Below are 17567 nucleotides of genomic sequence, written 5' to 3' on the forward strand. Positions count from 1 at the left end.
CTACATTTTCTGTAGGACTTAGTAAATGTCATTCATTCTTCTGCTTGTCAGAGCCCCCGTGGTGAGAGCTTTTTAGACTCTGATCCGGACTACAGTCCTGAGCAAAGCACCTCATCGGGTCAGAGGGGACAGGCCCGAGGTCGAGCGAGACGGGCAGTAAATAGAGGCAGGGAAAGCAGAGGCAGGGGAGGGGGACTCGGAGTACACGCCGGGGAAATGTACGGGCAGGAGGCGGGCAGAACGGCAGGAAAGGATTTGAATGGTTTAAAATTTTGGCACCCAAAAAACGGTGATTGGTTGGTGTTTTCCCAGGTTTACTCCGGCTGTAGATCGTGTCTTTTCTTCGCTCTTTTTTAAGAACACATCATGTATTGATTGCCATCAGGACATGAAGATCATTTTAACCAGTATAACAAAAAGTGTATCTAAATCTGATTACCAACCCCAGCTTTAATAGTTAACTGAATTGTATTAACTGTTTTGGAAAAGTCTTGCAGATTTTAGGGATGTGAACTATTTGAAAATACTTAAAGTACGATATCACAGTTGGCAGAATTCTAAATGGCAGGCACTGGTGACTCATTTGTATCTGAGAGATCTGAGGGATGAAATATTGCATCACTGGAACAAAGCGGGACAAAGAAGCAGCAGAAAACAACATCTGTGCACGCTGCTCGACTGTATGACGTGTTGTTTTTGTGCTTTATCGCACTTTCTTCTCTTTTAGGCACATTTGTTGACAGACTGTCCAGATAGGTGCTGGTGTCTTCTCTTATCTTTGCTAAATCGACACAGATAACCATAAAAATACAATAGAGGAACAAGCTCAACACTTCTGTTTCGTCTCCCCCCCCAAAACTTTCTGCTGAGCGCTGGTGTTGGAGGTTGAGGGGTGTGCTCTTGATGGATGAAAAGGAAGCCCCCCCCCCCCCATCTCGTTTCATTGCATCCTGGTTCGGGAGTTCCTGGTTTGGTTGCTGGCTTAGAGGTGTGTGTGTGTGTGTGGCAAGCTAAAAAAACAATGGGGGCTTTGTGTGAGGGTCCCGCCGTGATAGGATTGTTGGGGGAGAGAGAAGAAGGGGGGGAGCAAGTGGTCAGGGCTTAGCGAAGCGTAGCCACTTCATTAGTCAGGGCTCTCCCTTTGCACCTCCTCCCTCTCTCCCTCCCATCCATCCTCCCTCCCTCCCTCCCTGTCATGCTCTCGCTGCCTTTCCTTCCCCGCTCACTCGTGGACGCACAGAGGCAGGAGTCACTACTCTGGCTGCACAGTACCGAGTGTGGCGTGGTGTATTCATATCAGAATCGATGAGGATGTGTTTTTGAGGCTGGTCGGAGTTGTTTGGTGCAGTTTCCTCGCTCGGTACTATTCTGTTTTTGTTCTGAGGTAGGTTTTCCTGTGTTGTCATCCTTCCCATCCCCTCCCGTCCCGTCCTTGGAAGCTGACTTGCATCTTCTCTCCTCTGGGCTGCAGTTTTGGTGTCGGATGACTGGACGCTTCACTCACAGGCAGGCCTTTGAACGACCAGGGATGTGATTATAGGATCCGTGGCTTTGAAGGGATTTTTGAATTCATGTTGTTCAAAAATGAAAAGCATTTTTACGAGTTAAAAGTGTTTGTTGCCAAAAGTAGTGTGGCTAAAATAACAATGCATGATTTGTTCAAAGTGAGACCAAAAACATCCTGCAACCAAATCCATGCAGACATCTCACATAATCTACCTTTATTTAATCAACCAGATGTGCTACTTTATGACATAGTTCCCTGAATTTCTCTGAGTTTGTATTTTCATGACTGCATGATGAAACCAGTAGAAATACCTCCACTCTAGAAGTTTCACTCACCCTTTTGTGTTGTGTTGTTTGATTCGAGGTGATACTTGCGGTCTCAGGGGAAAGGTGGGGGTTGTTGTTGGTAGTGGCGGGGGACTATTGGCTCAGCTGTGTTGACCAAATTATCAGTGTTATTAGTATCTACGCTCCTGTGATTGCTTTCTCCCCCCACCCACCCGCTGCCTCTCTTTGTGGAGCGCACACCCTCAGGGACAGAGGAGCGTTGGGGTAATCCTTCACATCCTGTATGGGAAAGGGCAGAGAGGAGCTCTCTAGACTAACTGCATCACTTCCTCGTGAGAAAGTCTCATCCACTGAAACTCAGTGTGTGTTGAGTGAAACAACAGCGTCCTGGCTGGTTTTTACCCAGAGGGCCGAGTGCAGCATCCTGAGTGTCCTAGGTTCAGCTTACTTCCGGTTAAACTCTTGACTTTTCCATTTGAACATCCGGTAAAATATGAGTATGTCTAGATAATTAAATAACACTGAACTTGCAGAATACTATCATGACAGTGAGTGTAGATCCGTGCTGTAGATTGAAGAGCCACATGTCTGAAATTGGTTAAAAAGACTGGACGGACTTGACTGGATAATCAGTGCATGTCCTGAGGACGTGCAGGTCAGTCAAAGGGATTTTCCACATCTTCCTCGAGTCCAGGAGGGAGACGGCTTCAGTGTGAGGCTCGTCGACTGTGCACAAAAATGATTTGGCTACCTACTCCAGGTGTACTGGGGAATCAGATTAACTGATGCCAATTGGATCAGTACTAGCTTCTCTGGTCGATGACTGCACAAAGGTCAAGTTAAACCTAAGAAAAGTTAATATTCACATAGTATGTAAGATAAAAAGATAAAGCTGCTGTATCAGTCAGTTAATCAGCTACATGCTTTGGCCTTTTGAAAATGAGGCATTAGTCGAATCATGGAGTCATTACTGTGACTCTAATCACAGTTCAGATTTCACTGAAAGCATTATCAGCTCTTCTGGACTAAAACCAGAACAGCTACCATCAAACCAAAGCTCATCTCATAACTCTCACATTTCTTTACATAATGGTGAGAGTTCCTCTGTTTCCGATATAGCAACATATGGAGGCGTTCTATTGTCCCCACTGATTTTTGCTAATACACAGCCCTCAGGCATGTTAGGCATTGACTTAATTAGCTTTCTTGTCAGGATATAGATTTGGAAATGGATTCCCCTCATATATCTGTCAAACTGTGCTGGAGCCAGTTGTGATGAGCGTAGTGTAGCATACAGAAAAGGCAAGCTTGTCCTCTCAACCAGAATCCTAAACCATAGCTCTTGTTTTTGAAAGGTTAAATGAATAACACTCAAAGATTTCTTTGTGGTCACACAGGGATTCATGTTGTGAAACTATTTTCCAGACTTTTAACAATTTACACGGAAAATACTTATCCTAAGACGATGGCAAGCCTCTGTGTGATTACTGGTTACCTACACATTGCCGTTCCACAACAGTGCCTTAAGGACGTCCCACCATCTCAAGGCCTTTGTACTTGCACAATGGACTCCACAACGATGCCATAGCGCAGTATCAGTGGCAAGACAGTGTGTTTGATTTTGCATTGGGTACTCCATCGCTGCGCAAGCCCAAGAGGCACAGTGTGTGGACATAAACAGACGCTCAGACATGCACACACACACTGCTGTTCCTCCCATCTTCGGCGCTACACATCGTCACCGACTTTACCTTTTTCTGCCTCTGTTACGACCTCTGAAAGCGCATCAAAGGCAGAACGACTTTGCCCCGCCATACGCTTCTGTGTGGTGATTCCAGACGAGGCGCAACAGATGCATAAATCTGCCGACTTGAACTGGCAATATGTAAGAGTCCACTGTGACCAGCGGTTTTTAACACCTCCCTGACCCCCCCAGAAAACAAACAAACATGTTGTCACCTTAATGCAATGAAATGCATTTTGCCCCAAACTCATAACAATAAATAAATCAAATCAGCTAATGCAAATAAAATCATAAATCCAATTCCACCATCTCCTGTCCAGTTTACAAAGACATGAGTGATGTGTCCTCTAACCTCTTCTAACCGCTGTTACTGTCGACCTTCCTGATGAGCCAATCATCGGATTCTATTTTAACATTGATGAGCACTTTTCAGAAACCTGACTGAACAGTAATGTGATCCGAGTACAGTTGATATTATGATGCCTCTGTTTCACACATTTCTCTCTCGTCTCTCCTCAGAATGAAGAAGTGAATCCTCTGTGATCACAGTCATGGCTGTCCAGACTGGCATCCAGGTAAGCTTATAATCATCTACTTATTGTGAGGTGAACTTTGATTGGCCAGGAGTGAGACTAGGATGTATTTTTCATCCAGCTTCTTGTTGTTGTAACCGTTTTCTGGTCCAACCTCAAATACTTTTGGTTAGTTACAGAATTGGCAGATTACTACATTTCACTGGTCCTGTGGGCTTTTTTGACCTCAGGCAGGACTACTTAGAGAGTCCAGCTGCACAAAGCTGGAACGCACAAAGTCACACTCGTTTGCTGACTACTATTTCGAAGCCTTGAGTCGTTTGTTAGCCATTGCAAACTTGTTACTTGCTTATTCTTCATGTTCAAACGGCGACAGATTCATACTGGAAGGTTGCACTGCAGAGGTTGGTAATCTCAAAACTTTCAGCCAGTGCTGGAAAGCAAGGTACACCTGTACATCAACGTAACTCTGATTTTAATGCCTAGTTTTGGCCAGGAACTATTTCTTTTTAGTGAGGGAATCAAGAGCCAACTCAACAGTGTCTTTTAGTTACACTGTATGCTGAATAAGACATTTTTCACTTCAGGGAAAAGCTTGTCAAACACTAATAGGTACCCTGTTTTATCACCTCATTTACTCTAAATGGGACCATCATTTCCCAGACTCGGATCTTGCTGTTCTGAAATAGACTTCAAACTAGTGACGTGAAATATGTCTCAGTCCATGTGCCAAAAGTTCCCACACCGTGCCATAGTTATCCAGATTAAATAAAGAAGTGCAGACATCTGTCTCGTACCCGACAGCTGCGGTGAGCCCACCTGTGTTACAGCTTGCCGTCTTGTTGTTGTTATGCATGTCTGTCGTTCCTCCGCTCGGACCCTGAGGAAATTCTCCACATATTTTTTTACTGGGAGTTGGCGGGAATGCTCCACACTTTTTTTCCCCTTTCCCCTCCCAGCAACCAAGTGTCAGACGTCCCAAAACCCAGAACAACCGTGGGATCATGTTACAGATCTGTCACATGGCAGCACCTCGTTGGGAAAGGCTTTTCTCTGTCATCTGGTTTGGAAAGTCCTGGCTCTCTCTCAACACGTCTTGGAACAGGGAAATGTGAAATATGTAGCTGAGTGATGTGCACTTCACATGTGGCAGGAAGACTCTCAAACTGATGTAGTGTTGACAAGGCCGTCAGGAGCCTCCCTGCAGTTGTTGATGAACTTATGTTGAGTGCATAAAATCAAAGTACACCCCCAAAATCTTGTTGACTTGAAGGTTTGTCCATGCAAGGGGATATTAAAGATCACGTAGTGCCTTACATTTGACAACAGCATGGTTTGATGTCTCTAAAATGTGGACAAAAGTAATTTCTTTAAAAACAATGCCTGGTTGAAATTGTTTGTTCTTTATTTTTGCATATATTTTTACAACTACGCTAATGTTTTGAGCTGCTGTGATTCTCCACTTAGAGATCAAATGCATTCAAATCCTCTCACATTGTCTTTTTATGTCCTGGTGGAACTTACTTAGTGGCTTTCATCTCTTTAGTGGAAGAAATCTGGCACCAAGTGTCTGAGCATGCAGCGCCCGAAAGACAAGGAAGAATCAGAGCGGCTCCCTGTGAGCATATTGATCCGTATCAGACAGTGTGATGCTGCAGAGACTCTGACGCTGCAGCTCCTTCTAGAGCTCAGCTCAGAGCTTCACTGCTCATGTAGAGCACCGTCACATTGGATAAACAGACAGACTCTGACTGCTCTGTTCACTCATGCTGAAAATGTATGCACTCATGGAAGTATAAGTAGCATATGCACATCTATTAATGCAACAGTACAACATGCAGAGAAATATACTGTCTGCAGGTTTTGATCCTAAACTGTGGATGTCTGAAGAGATGAGGGATTTTGTGGATTTCACGAATTGTTGCTGTGAGGTTTGTCACAGCAGAGTGGAAACATCCTTGGTTTTGATATGACAGTGTTTCTATGTTTGCCTTTTATAGTTCTGAAATACTCACATACATGACTCATTTCTAGAACAAAAATAGAAATATATTACAAAATGCAAACACACACACACAATAGTTTAAAGAGCTTCATGTGTTTGAAATGTATGATTGCTCTTAAAAGTAGGGACATCAAGATATCGCCATTTGATATAGCTGACTTGGCTAACATGTCAGCATACTTAGCAGTTTTGAACAAATTTTAATTCAGCACTTGTAGCTAAATTTTGGTCTCCACCACCTGATATGGAAAAACACCATCTCTCCAGCTGCTTAATGCAATATCTGCTAGCTAGTTGTCATAATGTTAATGGAATAATACACAGAGGGTTTGAGAGGGTATGACCAAAACATTATTGGTCCCATTACCAAAACAATGAGCTATAAGAGGCGAAGTTGCGATTTAGAGTAAGACTGCAGCTATCAAGAATTATGATAGCTGACTAGGTATTGAAACGATTAACTGAACAACGTGATACGGGGCTACACAATAACCTAAACAGCTTTTATGTAGCGATCAGCTTTTAAATGTGTTACAGATCTGAGTTCAAGCTATGTACTGGTCTTGTCTTTAAATATAACTAGTGTTTCTATGGAAGTTAATTGTGTATCGTGGGTACTTTAGTAACAAAGTCAGAGTTTACTCCCCTGTTCAGTGGATAAAGACAAAGAGGTGAGGACAGAAAAAGATGGAGTGTTCCAGGGGCAAGGTTTCAAAGACAGCGTGGATCCAACTTTGAACATCTCTCTCGACAACATCAACTGTGACATTCAACTTAACAGTCCGACTTGTTCCAGTGATAAGTAAGGTCTGCAGAACTAAATACCATTTCCACACTGAACACTATTATTTGATCCATAGTATGTACATTTTGAGAGTAAATCCAACTTTTTCTGAAGTGAATATTTGATGTTTTGGAGCAGCCTTGTTTGACTCAGCCTTGTGTTTGTTTGTAAAAGAACAAAACCGGTGTGGTCAGCATGAGCCGAAATTCACACCAAGGCCGAGGACATAAAAGAGCAACATCTGCAAAAACTTTCCACAAACACATGATGGAAAATGTCTCTGATTGACATGAAGTGCAGCCCCTCGTGTCTTGAATGCTTTCCCAAAATTCCTCCCTAAAACCAAGGCTACATCTTCTTTCTCCTGGCATCAACAAATATCTGAGATGAAAGTGTCCAGAGCCGCTCTCGTAGTGTTTGAAAAGAGCAAAGTGACCCCGTTAGTTCAGCCTGGCCAAACCAAACAGCTCCAGGTTCAGTGACAATCCCTAAAGGTCAAAGGTCAACAGCCAGGCCATGGGAAGTTTTCCAGAAAGTTTTGGATAGCTGAAGCGAAATGAAAGCTTTGAAACAATACTGATGTATTTGGTTTCATGTGACTCGGTGAAAATGTAGCTTGTAGTCTGATTGTTGCAGAGTATTGGATCCAGCTGTGAGGGTGTGTTTCATTCTCAGGCTTGTTGTTTGCATGAGTCACGTTCATGAATCACTGACATGTGGCATGAAGGCAGGGCTGTGTAGTATTTGTAGCAGATGATACAGTACTGAGAACAGTTTATATAACTAAAGGAGATTGTGATGCAGAAGATGAACTTAATGTATGGTCAGTGCGCTCCAGTACGCAGATCTGACTTTTCTAAATTTAACCCCTTGGTGGACCATGACTTTTTTGGGCGTACTTGGACGTCTTACCAGCTGCCGGTACACTTTCCTGTCCTCTGTGTTACATTTTCTCTTGCATCATCAACGCTCCTGAAAAACATTAACCATGGTACACAGGGTGACACTCCCGTTCTTTCACGGACGTTACATGGCACTCCCTTGTCTGTCTTTGCCAGTGAGCACGCCAAATTTGGCAAACTCACAAGTCTCTTCAGTGGTGGAGAAAGATGGAAAATCTGAGTGAAAAAAAGAAGACAGGGATGTTGGATAGGAGTGTGATGATGCAGAGAGGCACATACTGAAGCTGTTTCGTTGTTAAATGTGTGTCTTTGGTATCTTTTATTAACTATAGAGATTGAAAACGCAATACTTATGATTTACTGATGCTGGCTGCACCATACACACGCCAAAAGGTGAATGAGGGGAGTAGCAGCACTTACTTTTTTCCCACTGAAAGCTCAGTGTGTGTATAAATGTACGATTCAAGTTTGATTCCTGTGATCACATTTGAAATATGTTGCTTTCTCTGACTTTCCTTCCTCGACCTTTAAACACTGAATACCATGAACCACATTATTGTTGCAGGGAGTTTAGTCATCTTTCCTATAAGCAGCTGAGGTAAAGATTATCACATAAACTCTGAATGCTTCATGCTAAACGTACGGGAACAAACTGTATGAAAACTTCAGTTTGTTGCATTTCTTAGTCAGATTACCAGTCCACATTCCTGAGACTTATGGGAACAGAAGTGCTCATAGAAATATGGATTACACAAAATGTTCTGTACGTACTGCAGTGCAGATTTACATTTACAACACAGGTCTGCAAACAGGTACATTTCAAGCATTCAGAGCAGTCAGGTGACTCGATGTAAGGCCGGATTACATCATTGCTCAGCTGGGTTTTCTGATCAGCACTACGTCTTTATGTCATTTTTAACGCATACACTACACTGCCTTATTTTCTAATTAGCTGGATGTTGAGCGTGTACATATGTTGTTCTGAACTCTCAGAGCCCCACAGGCAGCCTGCCCTCCTGAACCACATTATGTAATATGTGTTTATATATGTGTGTGTGTGTGTGTGTGTGTGAAGGAGGTTTCAACCCCTCTTTTGAAGTGAGGTATCACAGGTCAGGAGACGGAGGCAAAAACACCTGAATTATCACTGAAAGTGTCTGACATTCATTCCCAGCCCCTCCTTTGGGTTCAGGGGACGTCCTGATGGGGATATGTGTGGAAATTAAATTATTATTTTACCATTTAAGCTTTTATTTATTTAAACATACTTTAAATAACTAAATATCCAAAGACCTGAGGTAAATTTGTTCAATTAGAGACAAACAAAGTAAGCGGTTATGTTTCTGTTACAGTAGTTCAAGCAGATCCTCAGTGTCTCCACAGTGCTGGGAGAAAGAAGGCATTACATCTCCCCCTCATCATTGATTCTAACTAACATTATTCTTTTGACACGATTCCCAACAAAAAAACTTTTTTTAAATTAGGAGAGGATGAACTTTTTCCGTCTGAGGATCACTCAGACAAAAGTGAAAACCCCAAGCGGCAACCTCCGGTCTAAAAATATGAGTCCAATGAAAAAGTGCTAAACACTGCAGTTCATCGAGGATCCGCTTGAGGCTGGCTACGGATGTACCGGAAAACCATATACACAGCAATTCAAAAAAGCTGATCTTTACAGCAGAAATAAACATGTTTACAGCCTGGTACAAAAGAAAAGCCCACTTCTTTACCATACAATCGCTCGACAGCAGCAATATGGCTGCCGCCACCAAGCGAGCCGGATCCTCCCCTGGTGGTGAGGCTTTCAGCAGTGTGTCTGCCCCCTGGTGGCTGGCTGCAGTATAGGTCAAAAAATCCGTCAAATAAATACACGTCGTACGAATGTTTCTCACATCCATATGCTGTGGTGATATGTAGTTAGTATTGGACTGTTTTGTGTTCAAGGCCTCTTTTTTCTGAAAAGTTTCTTTTTCGTTAGTTATTAGAGTTTAAAAACAGGGTTTTACTTCCGGGTTTCCTTTGATTCACAGCCGCCGTGGAGTGAAACTTCAATGGACACACAGCGTCTTGTGACGCTACGCTGTAGGGTGGAGCTTATTACAGTGGCTTCACAGGCTCTGGCTGCACAATGGCTGCGCCCAGGAGAGGGATTTTTTGGCTTCAGAACCGTACAACGGGAAGAGGCGGAGTAACGCTGTCCATTTTTATTTACAGTCTATGGCCGCCACCGGTTAGCCTCAAAACGGCGCTTCAGAAACAAATGGGTGAAGTCACAGATACTACGTCCATATTTTATACATTCAATGGACAACCCCTACCTTTTATTATTGCTGTGTCATATTTTGAAAGAATGTGTATCTTAGGATCTTAGAATGAGTTAATGCACAGATTTTATTTTACTCCTTCTGAGGAAAAAAATTGCCTGTCTGAGGTTTTATTAAATACGGCTGCTCTCTGTGTTATACCAGGTGACATAATTACATTTAGATGTTTATTATAATCATTGGACTTCATGTGTTTGATCCTATCACATCCAACTAAAGGCTCCATACAACCTCACATTACACAGTGAGTATATTAAATTACAGCATTATAGAGAATGAGTGTCACCTGAGGCTGGACAATGAGGCGACAGACCTCCTCTTCCTCACATGGTGTTCACTTTACTCGTCATGAGGAGGTGATTTGAAAACGGTAACAGAGTTTACATGAAAACCTGATAATGTCATCAGAGTGATTGCTGCTTGAACCTTATACTCAAGTGTTTTCAAGTGTTTGTGTTTGACGCCTGTGTTAGTTGCTTGTGAGAGAACCAGGTCTCATAGGATGTAATAAAAAAAGCTGTTGCATTTCATCGCTCAGCCTTTGCTGCTTCTTAATTTGACCGTTTTTATCCAACTCTTCTGTCTCCTTCAGTCAAAGTGCAAACTTTTCCCTGAGTCATGTGTTCCTTGCAGGATCCCTCAGGTCATTTTTGTGACTTGAGGTGTATTCATGAGCTTTAATGAGCTGCACGCTAAAAGATGAGGTGTTGTTTCAAAATGCTCAGAGCTGATCTTAGTCACTCTTTGAGGCAGCGAGGACTGGTTTCAACCTTATTAGATATTCCTTTACCACGTGAGGAAGAAATCAAAATGCAATACTATAGAATAGAAAGTTTCTTGCTGTCAACTTGAAATGTACTTAAAGCTCTATTAAGTAGAAAGGCAGTAGATTAAATTCTGTCAACACAGAAAATTGTGGCGCTCAACTACTCGTCTCATCACTATCACCGCTCCCGCTCTCTCTTATTCTCCTCTATCCCTCTTTCCAGACCCAACTGGGTCGAGGCAGATGGCTGTCTAACATGAGTCTGGTTCTGCTCGAGGTTTCTGCCTGTTAAAGGAAGTTTTTCCTCACCGCTGTAACTAGCTAAATACTGCGAGGTGCAATGCTCATGGTGGATTAAGGTGGGGTCAGACTGTGTCTTATCCTGTCTTGGTTTTGGGTCTCTGTTCATAATTTGACATAGAGTGGTCTAGATCTGCTATATTTTCAAAAGCGTCTTGAGATAAAGATTGACTTGAATTTTGTACAGTTTTCACACACGTACTGAAACCTCTCCACATTTCAGGATGTGCTCCATGTTAAAACATTAATGGTCAAGTTTTTCACCCAAACTCTTCCTGCACTTTTTTCCTGCCAGTCCTGTATGAAATTTCTTGAAGAGGTCAGGATGAACCGATGCAGCACGCAGCCAGTCTTTTTCAGGGAATGCAACCATCACGCTCGTCAAGTCGCTGTTTCAGACTCTTTTCTGCTCTCTAGCCTGTTCTTTTTATTCTTTGTTACATGCTGCATTGATATGAAGGCAAAAGAAAACGTCCTCATAGTGTAGGACTCCACCCCGCCTGCCATCTTGGATATCTTGTAAACATTACACAGTGACTACTGCATTGTCCTTCTCAGGTCATGTCCTGCTTCCTGAGATTCCCCCCTGTGAAAGGCAGAACTGCACTCTGTGAGGGACTGGTGTGAATAACAACTTCAGGGCAAATTCAGTGACAGGCTGTCCTTAAATTATAGGACTTTACAACGACTTTCATGCTGTCCTGACTTTCTGTGCTATTGTTGCAACTCCAGGAGGCCTTTACATGAACTTTAACAACCAGAAACTTATTCTCTGATTATTAAGACTTTACATGAAAGCAGGATGGATCTGTTAGGATGAGACATTTGGAAACTGCAAAGAGTGTTCAAGTAGAGCATCATGTTTAAGGTCACCCAATGAATGTATCAGAAAGATTTGAGTTTCTAAACACTGTTTTTAAAAGTTCTCCATGATTGAAGACTGTAGATGTCCTCATTTGTTTTAATCTCTGTGTAGCATTGTGAGATTAGAACCTACAAAAATAGCTCTCTTAAAGCTACCACAGTGAAAAGACATTTTTGGACCCTTAGTTTTTGTTTCTGAGATGTTAAGTATCACTTTGATCTGACACCTCCTGATATCCAGAGTGCACACACAGTCAAAGCATTCATAGCAGTGTTTGTTGTCCATGACAGAACGGAGCATCTGCAGGAGAACATGATCATATAACAGCTCTCTGTTCCTCTGGCCTGAAGGTTTCCTGTTTGCATGCATTCAAGGTCTGAACAAGAGCCTGCCTTGTTTCAAACACAAGAACACCCTTCAACTCAGCGGAGCAATATCTCATTATTGTTTGATGGCATGTGACGGACACAGAGATTACAATGCTGTATCTTAAACAGATGTCAATATACTGTAGTGGACATGGGGATAGAAGCGGGGGCGTCATCCAGAGGGGGGTTATGTAACGTCAGGGCGAGTCGTAATAACGCACATCTGCTGCTGGTTTGGAGATTTCCCCTTAAGATGCCTCTTCACAATCGAAAGGCAGAAAACAAAAACAACACGGGCGTTTCGGTTATACAAAAAGAATCCTGTTTCTGGACACAGAAAGCATCTTTTGGAATCTCTTTAGGAAAAAGTTTACAGTTCCCAGGGCGTGGGTCACATTCAATCGGAGTTTAAAAAGCTTTTGTTGCTTTGCTCAAAGTTTTGTCCATATCTTGGTAATAGAAAGTGAACTTGTAAATCCTTTAAATCCTGTGTTGATGTAGAAAACTGAGGTTACATCTCCTGTGAGTGAAAGACTCTTTCGTTGCAGAGCTACAGAGAAGAGAGAAGAAAATCTCAGGAATGTGTGTAACAGCAGAGATAGATATGATTGGACAACAACGTCAAAGCTGAGATCTGCGTCTCGCTTCAGGCTCGCCCCGGGACTGTGAACCCACGTAGACACCCATTTAAGCAGTCAAGTGCAGCAGAGTTCATTTGTCTCAGATTCTCCTCATAGATTTAGAACCAAAGTACAAAAAAAAGGACCCTGTGAGGCTCTCTGTCAGTGAAACATGACTTCAAAATAAGTATATGCAGGAATTAAATGTTCAGAGATCAAGATGTGTTTGCGGTTTTTACTCCAGAGTAAACCACAGAGGACACTGAGCCACGTTAGAGCGTAGTTACAGCATCAGAGCGTGCTGCAAACTCCAGCAGAGCATTAAGTGAAGTGTGGTATGACGACATCCCTGATGCGTCCTCTCTGCATGGATGGGTGGCTAAAACTCCTCTGTTCCTCTCCCAGTGTGAGGCTGAGTGGTTAATAGAGTATGATGATGATGATAACGTGGTGTTGGTTTGCAGAGACGTTGGGCTCTACGGAGGAACTGCTAACCTACATTCAGGGTTAAAAAGCAAAGAAGACGTTACAGAGAAACGTGGAGTGGGTTAGTGTACTTGTGTTGTGCAGTGTTTTCACAAGGACTGTACTGAGAACGTGCTCAGGCTGATTTCATAACGCCTCACTGAAGAGATTAAATTTGCAAATCCGAGTCCTGATTCAGGCCTGGAAGAAAAAACCGGTTTGTGACATGAATATTGAAAACAAATCTGAAACACTCTGAAAGAGGGAGTCCCAGAATCAGGCAACACTGCATTTAGAGTTAAAAAATAAGTACAGCCTTGTAGCACAGCAATGAAAGAGATGTCAATCTTGAAAAGATCAACTCTCACCTCATCTGTGGCTGGTAATTATTAGGTTTGTGCAGCATCAACTTGTCTATCCTAATTCCCGGCTGCAGTAGAAAGCGGACTCTTCAACCCCTCATTCTTCGTAGCTGGCTGCGTAAGCATGCCTTAGTGTGTGCGCACAGACATTATCATAGAATAGAATTCATGAGGTCAGCTGTAGTCTGTATGTGGGCAGTGAATGAAGCCGTCTTTGCATCATTTTTCTTTGCTGAGTGCTTTTTAGGACCTTTCTAATTCAGCCTTTCAGCCATCATCAGGTTATTTTTTGAAAACTAGTACTAGTACTTGGGGTTTTAGACGAGACAATTGAAGTTTATTGTCTTCTAAATGAGTATTCACTCGCTTCTAGATCTCATGGTAGCGATGCCCTGAAGCTCACCCTTCTTTATTCTTGATTCACTTTAAATAAGACTATAATTGTGCAATCAGTGCATCCCTTCATATCACCGTGATTAACAGAGAGGAGCTCTCAGACCAGATTAGGTCGACGTCTCAATATGTGGGCAGTCACAATAATCTGTTTCAAAATTCTGCCAGGCTTTATGTTACTGTTTCTAATCCTTTGAGTCATACAAGGAGAAGATGCAGACCATTTTAATTTAATCTTCTTCGTCTCGGAAGTTGCTGACATTTATCTCCCTTGATTTAAGTAGCCTTCATAAATCAGTGTTTACCTAACCAAAGTGTGCGTCTGTAGTAAAAATACAAGCCTGTTCAACTTTAAGTCGTAGAGAGAAATTAATTTCAGGCAAAACTTTCCAACATTTACTAATTCAGTTTCTCTAATGTCAAAAGTTGCTGCTTCATTGTCATTTTTTTATGAATGCAGAATCTTTGGATGTTGTGTTCTTGTCTGTCACAATTGTACATCATATAAATTGGTCATTAAACTGCCTCCCTCCCTCCTCTTGTCTCCAGGTGTGGTTCGGAGAGAAGTTCGATGCCCCTCTTCGGAGTCCCAAGAGCCCTCGCAGCCCGTTAGCACAGAGACACGGCCCCGGCCTCGCAGACGTCTTCCAGTATGACCAGTGGCTGGCTGTGCGGCACGAGGCCACCCTGGTGCCTATGCAGGAGGACCTGGCCATTTGGCTCAGTGGCATGCTGGGTAAGTGAAAGTTTCTTATTTCTCCATGTTGGAACTGAATGGCCAATGTATGATGATGATGGAAACGATGGTCACTGAGTTGTTTACAGTCCAGTTAGTGACTCGAGAAGCAGCTATGCTCAGATTGAAAGCAAAGAAAAAATGCTCTTTAAGATAAGTCTGCAAAAGAAATACCATTATCTCTAAGTGGGGCCTATTCCTCTGTGTAGCTTACAATTTACAGTGAAACTGAGACTCACCAGAAACAGAGGCTTCGTCCTGGCTTACCTCAGGAATATGAAGTTTAAAAAAGAACAGAGTTTCTTGTGATTAAGTTACATTTTACAGGTCTTTAGGCTCCTGTGAGGAACTTTCTGTTGGTCTAGAGCAGGGGTTCCCAAAGTGTGGGGTCATGAGAGGTCTTCCAGAACGTTTTTTTTTTTTATTATCTAAAAATAGTACATTTTACCCATTATAGTAAATAATATTGACAAAAAAAATAGTAGCCAACCTTGAAATAAAACCTTGAAAATAGAAAATGTAATGAGTTTTCTGCCTTTCTTTTTGCCAGATGACTCACAAGTTTAGGGTTAGTGAACAGTTAGTCATCTAAAGCATCAGTAGCAGTAGGTTAATTCATAACAGCACAGGAAACACAGACACATGCTCATATAGGTAGGGTCATTTTCTACAGACCAGCTAAATGAAGCCACATTAAATCACTTTGAGGGACAGTGGGGGTCTTGAGTCTTTGGCTCCTATATTTTGGGGGTCATGGGTGGGAACCCCTGGTCTAGAGAAATGTATTCTGTTTTCTAAAATTGAATGAATATATCTGAAAAACACTGTCATCAGATTACCACCAATCTGAGTCAAGATATCATTGGAGTGAATCGTGTTCTGCCGGCTTTTGATCTGCAGACAGATTGTTTTTCCTGTAAACACCAAAGCCTGCTTATACATGATTGGTCCATTCTACTGTAAACATACTACAAATGTAAAACCTGCACACTGCCCAGGCTGAAAATCCAGCCCCCTGACTACAGATTACACATCTTTACGTAGAATCCATTAATAGAGATTACCCCCTTTAAATGTTGGTTATTTCAACTGTGTTGCAAAGGTACGCACAACAGTAAATGTGTCCAGGCCCGTGCGTATGTGAAGCAGCATCAGGATGTTGCATGCAAACAGTGTCTCCCTCGAGGGTCGGAAAATACCGGCACACAATTGACTCGGGTGTCCCATGTAATTGGATTTAGATGCTGTCATTTCAGTCCAGTATTCAGTAAAACACAGAAACAGGAGTGGAACAAAATCCCTCATTTCATCCGTCTCCACCATTATACTGACGTCTATTGTCCCTTCAGATACAATGGAGCAGTGAGGAAACCAAACCTGACTGGAAACTAACTCCATTGTCGACGGCTGAAGCTGTTGTTTTTTTTCGTTTCAGTAGATTTCTCAGTTTTTCTCATGAGGAATGTGGGCAGGTACCAAACACTTAACATGAGTTATTAGTAGCATGACCCCCGTGACCTGTATCCCACATTTTTGGTCTTTTAAAACTGTTTGACCCGTCTGATAGTGAATCCTGAGGGACTGGGTGCTGCAGAAACAGGTGGCGTGCAGCGGGTAGAGTTTCAAGCCCTGAGGCTCATCCGTTGTCATGTGGGGAGTAAACTTTTGTGGGGAAATCTTTGTCACTTAATGTTGTGGCTCTTGTGGATTGTGTTCTCATGTAAGTTAAGTTCACACAGCTTTTGTTGAGCTTCCTAGGGCGGTGATTTACAACAAGAGGTCGTGGGAGAGCGTTAGTGAGGGTCTACTGTTGAAAGTCAATGTGTCGCTCTACTACAAAAAGATTGTGTAGAAGAAGATATACTGCCTATAGAGAGGAGATTATCTTTAAATCTAAGCTGTGGTAGTCTCCCTTATTCCAAAGACTTAATTAATTACAATAATGCTGCAGTGGAGTTGTGGTTTTGTCCTGGATAAGTAAAATGAAATGAGCCTATTCTCTCTAAAAGGCTCTGGTAGGTGGAAAAGAAGGAGTAGTTTTCTTCAGCTGACATTTTATTCTCCTTTTCTTCCAGGAGAGGAGGTGAGAGCAGAGTTTTTCATGGAGGAACTGAACAATGGCGTCAAACTCTGCCAGCTTATCGGCGTGCTGCAGACCAAGATCGCCGAGAGCTGCCCCTCGGCTCTCTGCAAGGTGAGTCAGACAGGACGGATGGAAATAGCTCTGATGATCAGTGGAAAGGGCAGCTTTCACGCTCACATGCAGGAGGACGAGCTCTGCAGGTCAAAAAATTTGACAGATCTCTGATCTGGAGGGTTCAGTTGTCTGTTCACTATTTGAGCGGTCAGGTGGAGACACAGCATTTCTGCAGCATTGCGATAAAGTGCATCAAAAGATTCTAGTATCATAGAAGTTCAAATATGAACTGTAACATTTTTTGAAGGAGAATTAGTATGAAACTCAAATTATCATAACATTTTCAACACTTATCTTTGTCTAACTGTCCACCCTACTTGAAACACTGAATTGTAGTGACTGCTCTGTGCAGTGTTTAGACAAAAGCTACACAAAGATGACTGTAGCTGACAGATGGATCTTTCTCAGT

At 42.6% G+C, this 17567-nt stretch overlaps 1 protein-coding gene across 1 annotated transcript in view; it reads left to right on the forward strand.

Annotated features, from left to right (window-relative positions):
* The window catches only part of gas2l3 (growth arrest-specific 2 like 3), a 43750-nt gene that overhangs the window by 17313 nt on the left and 8870 nt on the right, over positions 1 to 17567 (forward strand). The window contains exons 2-4 of the mRNA XM_034673371.1: positions 4058 to 4113; positions 14775 to 14961; positions 17037 to 17155. Coding sequence (XP_034529262.1) covers positions 4090 to 4113; positions 14775 to 14961; positions 17037 to 17155 — 330 coding nt within the window. The 5' untranslated portion in view covers positions 4058 to 4089. The remainder of the gene's footprint in view (positions 1 to 4057; positions 4114 to 14774; positions 14962 to 17036; positions 17156 to 17567) is intronic.

This window comes from Notolabrus celidotus, chromosome 21, assembly GCF_009762535.1.
Source record: "Notolabrus celidotus isolate fNotCel1 chromosome 21, fNotCel1.pri, whole genome shotgun sequence".
Classification (NCBI taxonomy): domain Eukaryota; kingdom Metazoa; phylum Chordata; class Actinopteri; order Labriformes; family Labridae; genus Notolabrus; species Notolabrus celidotus.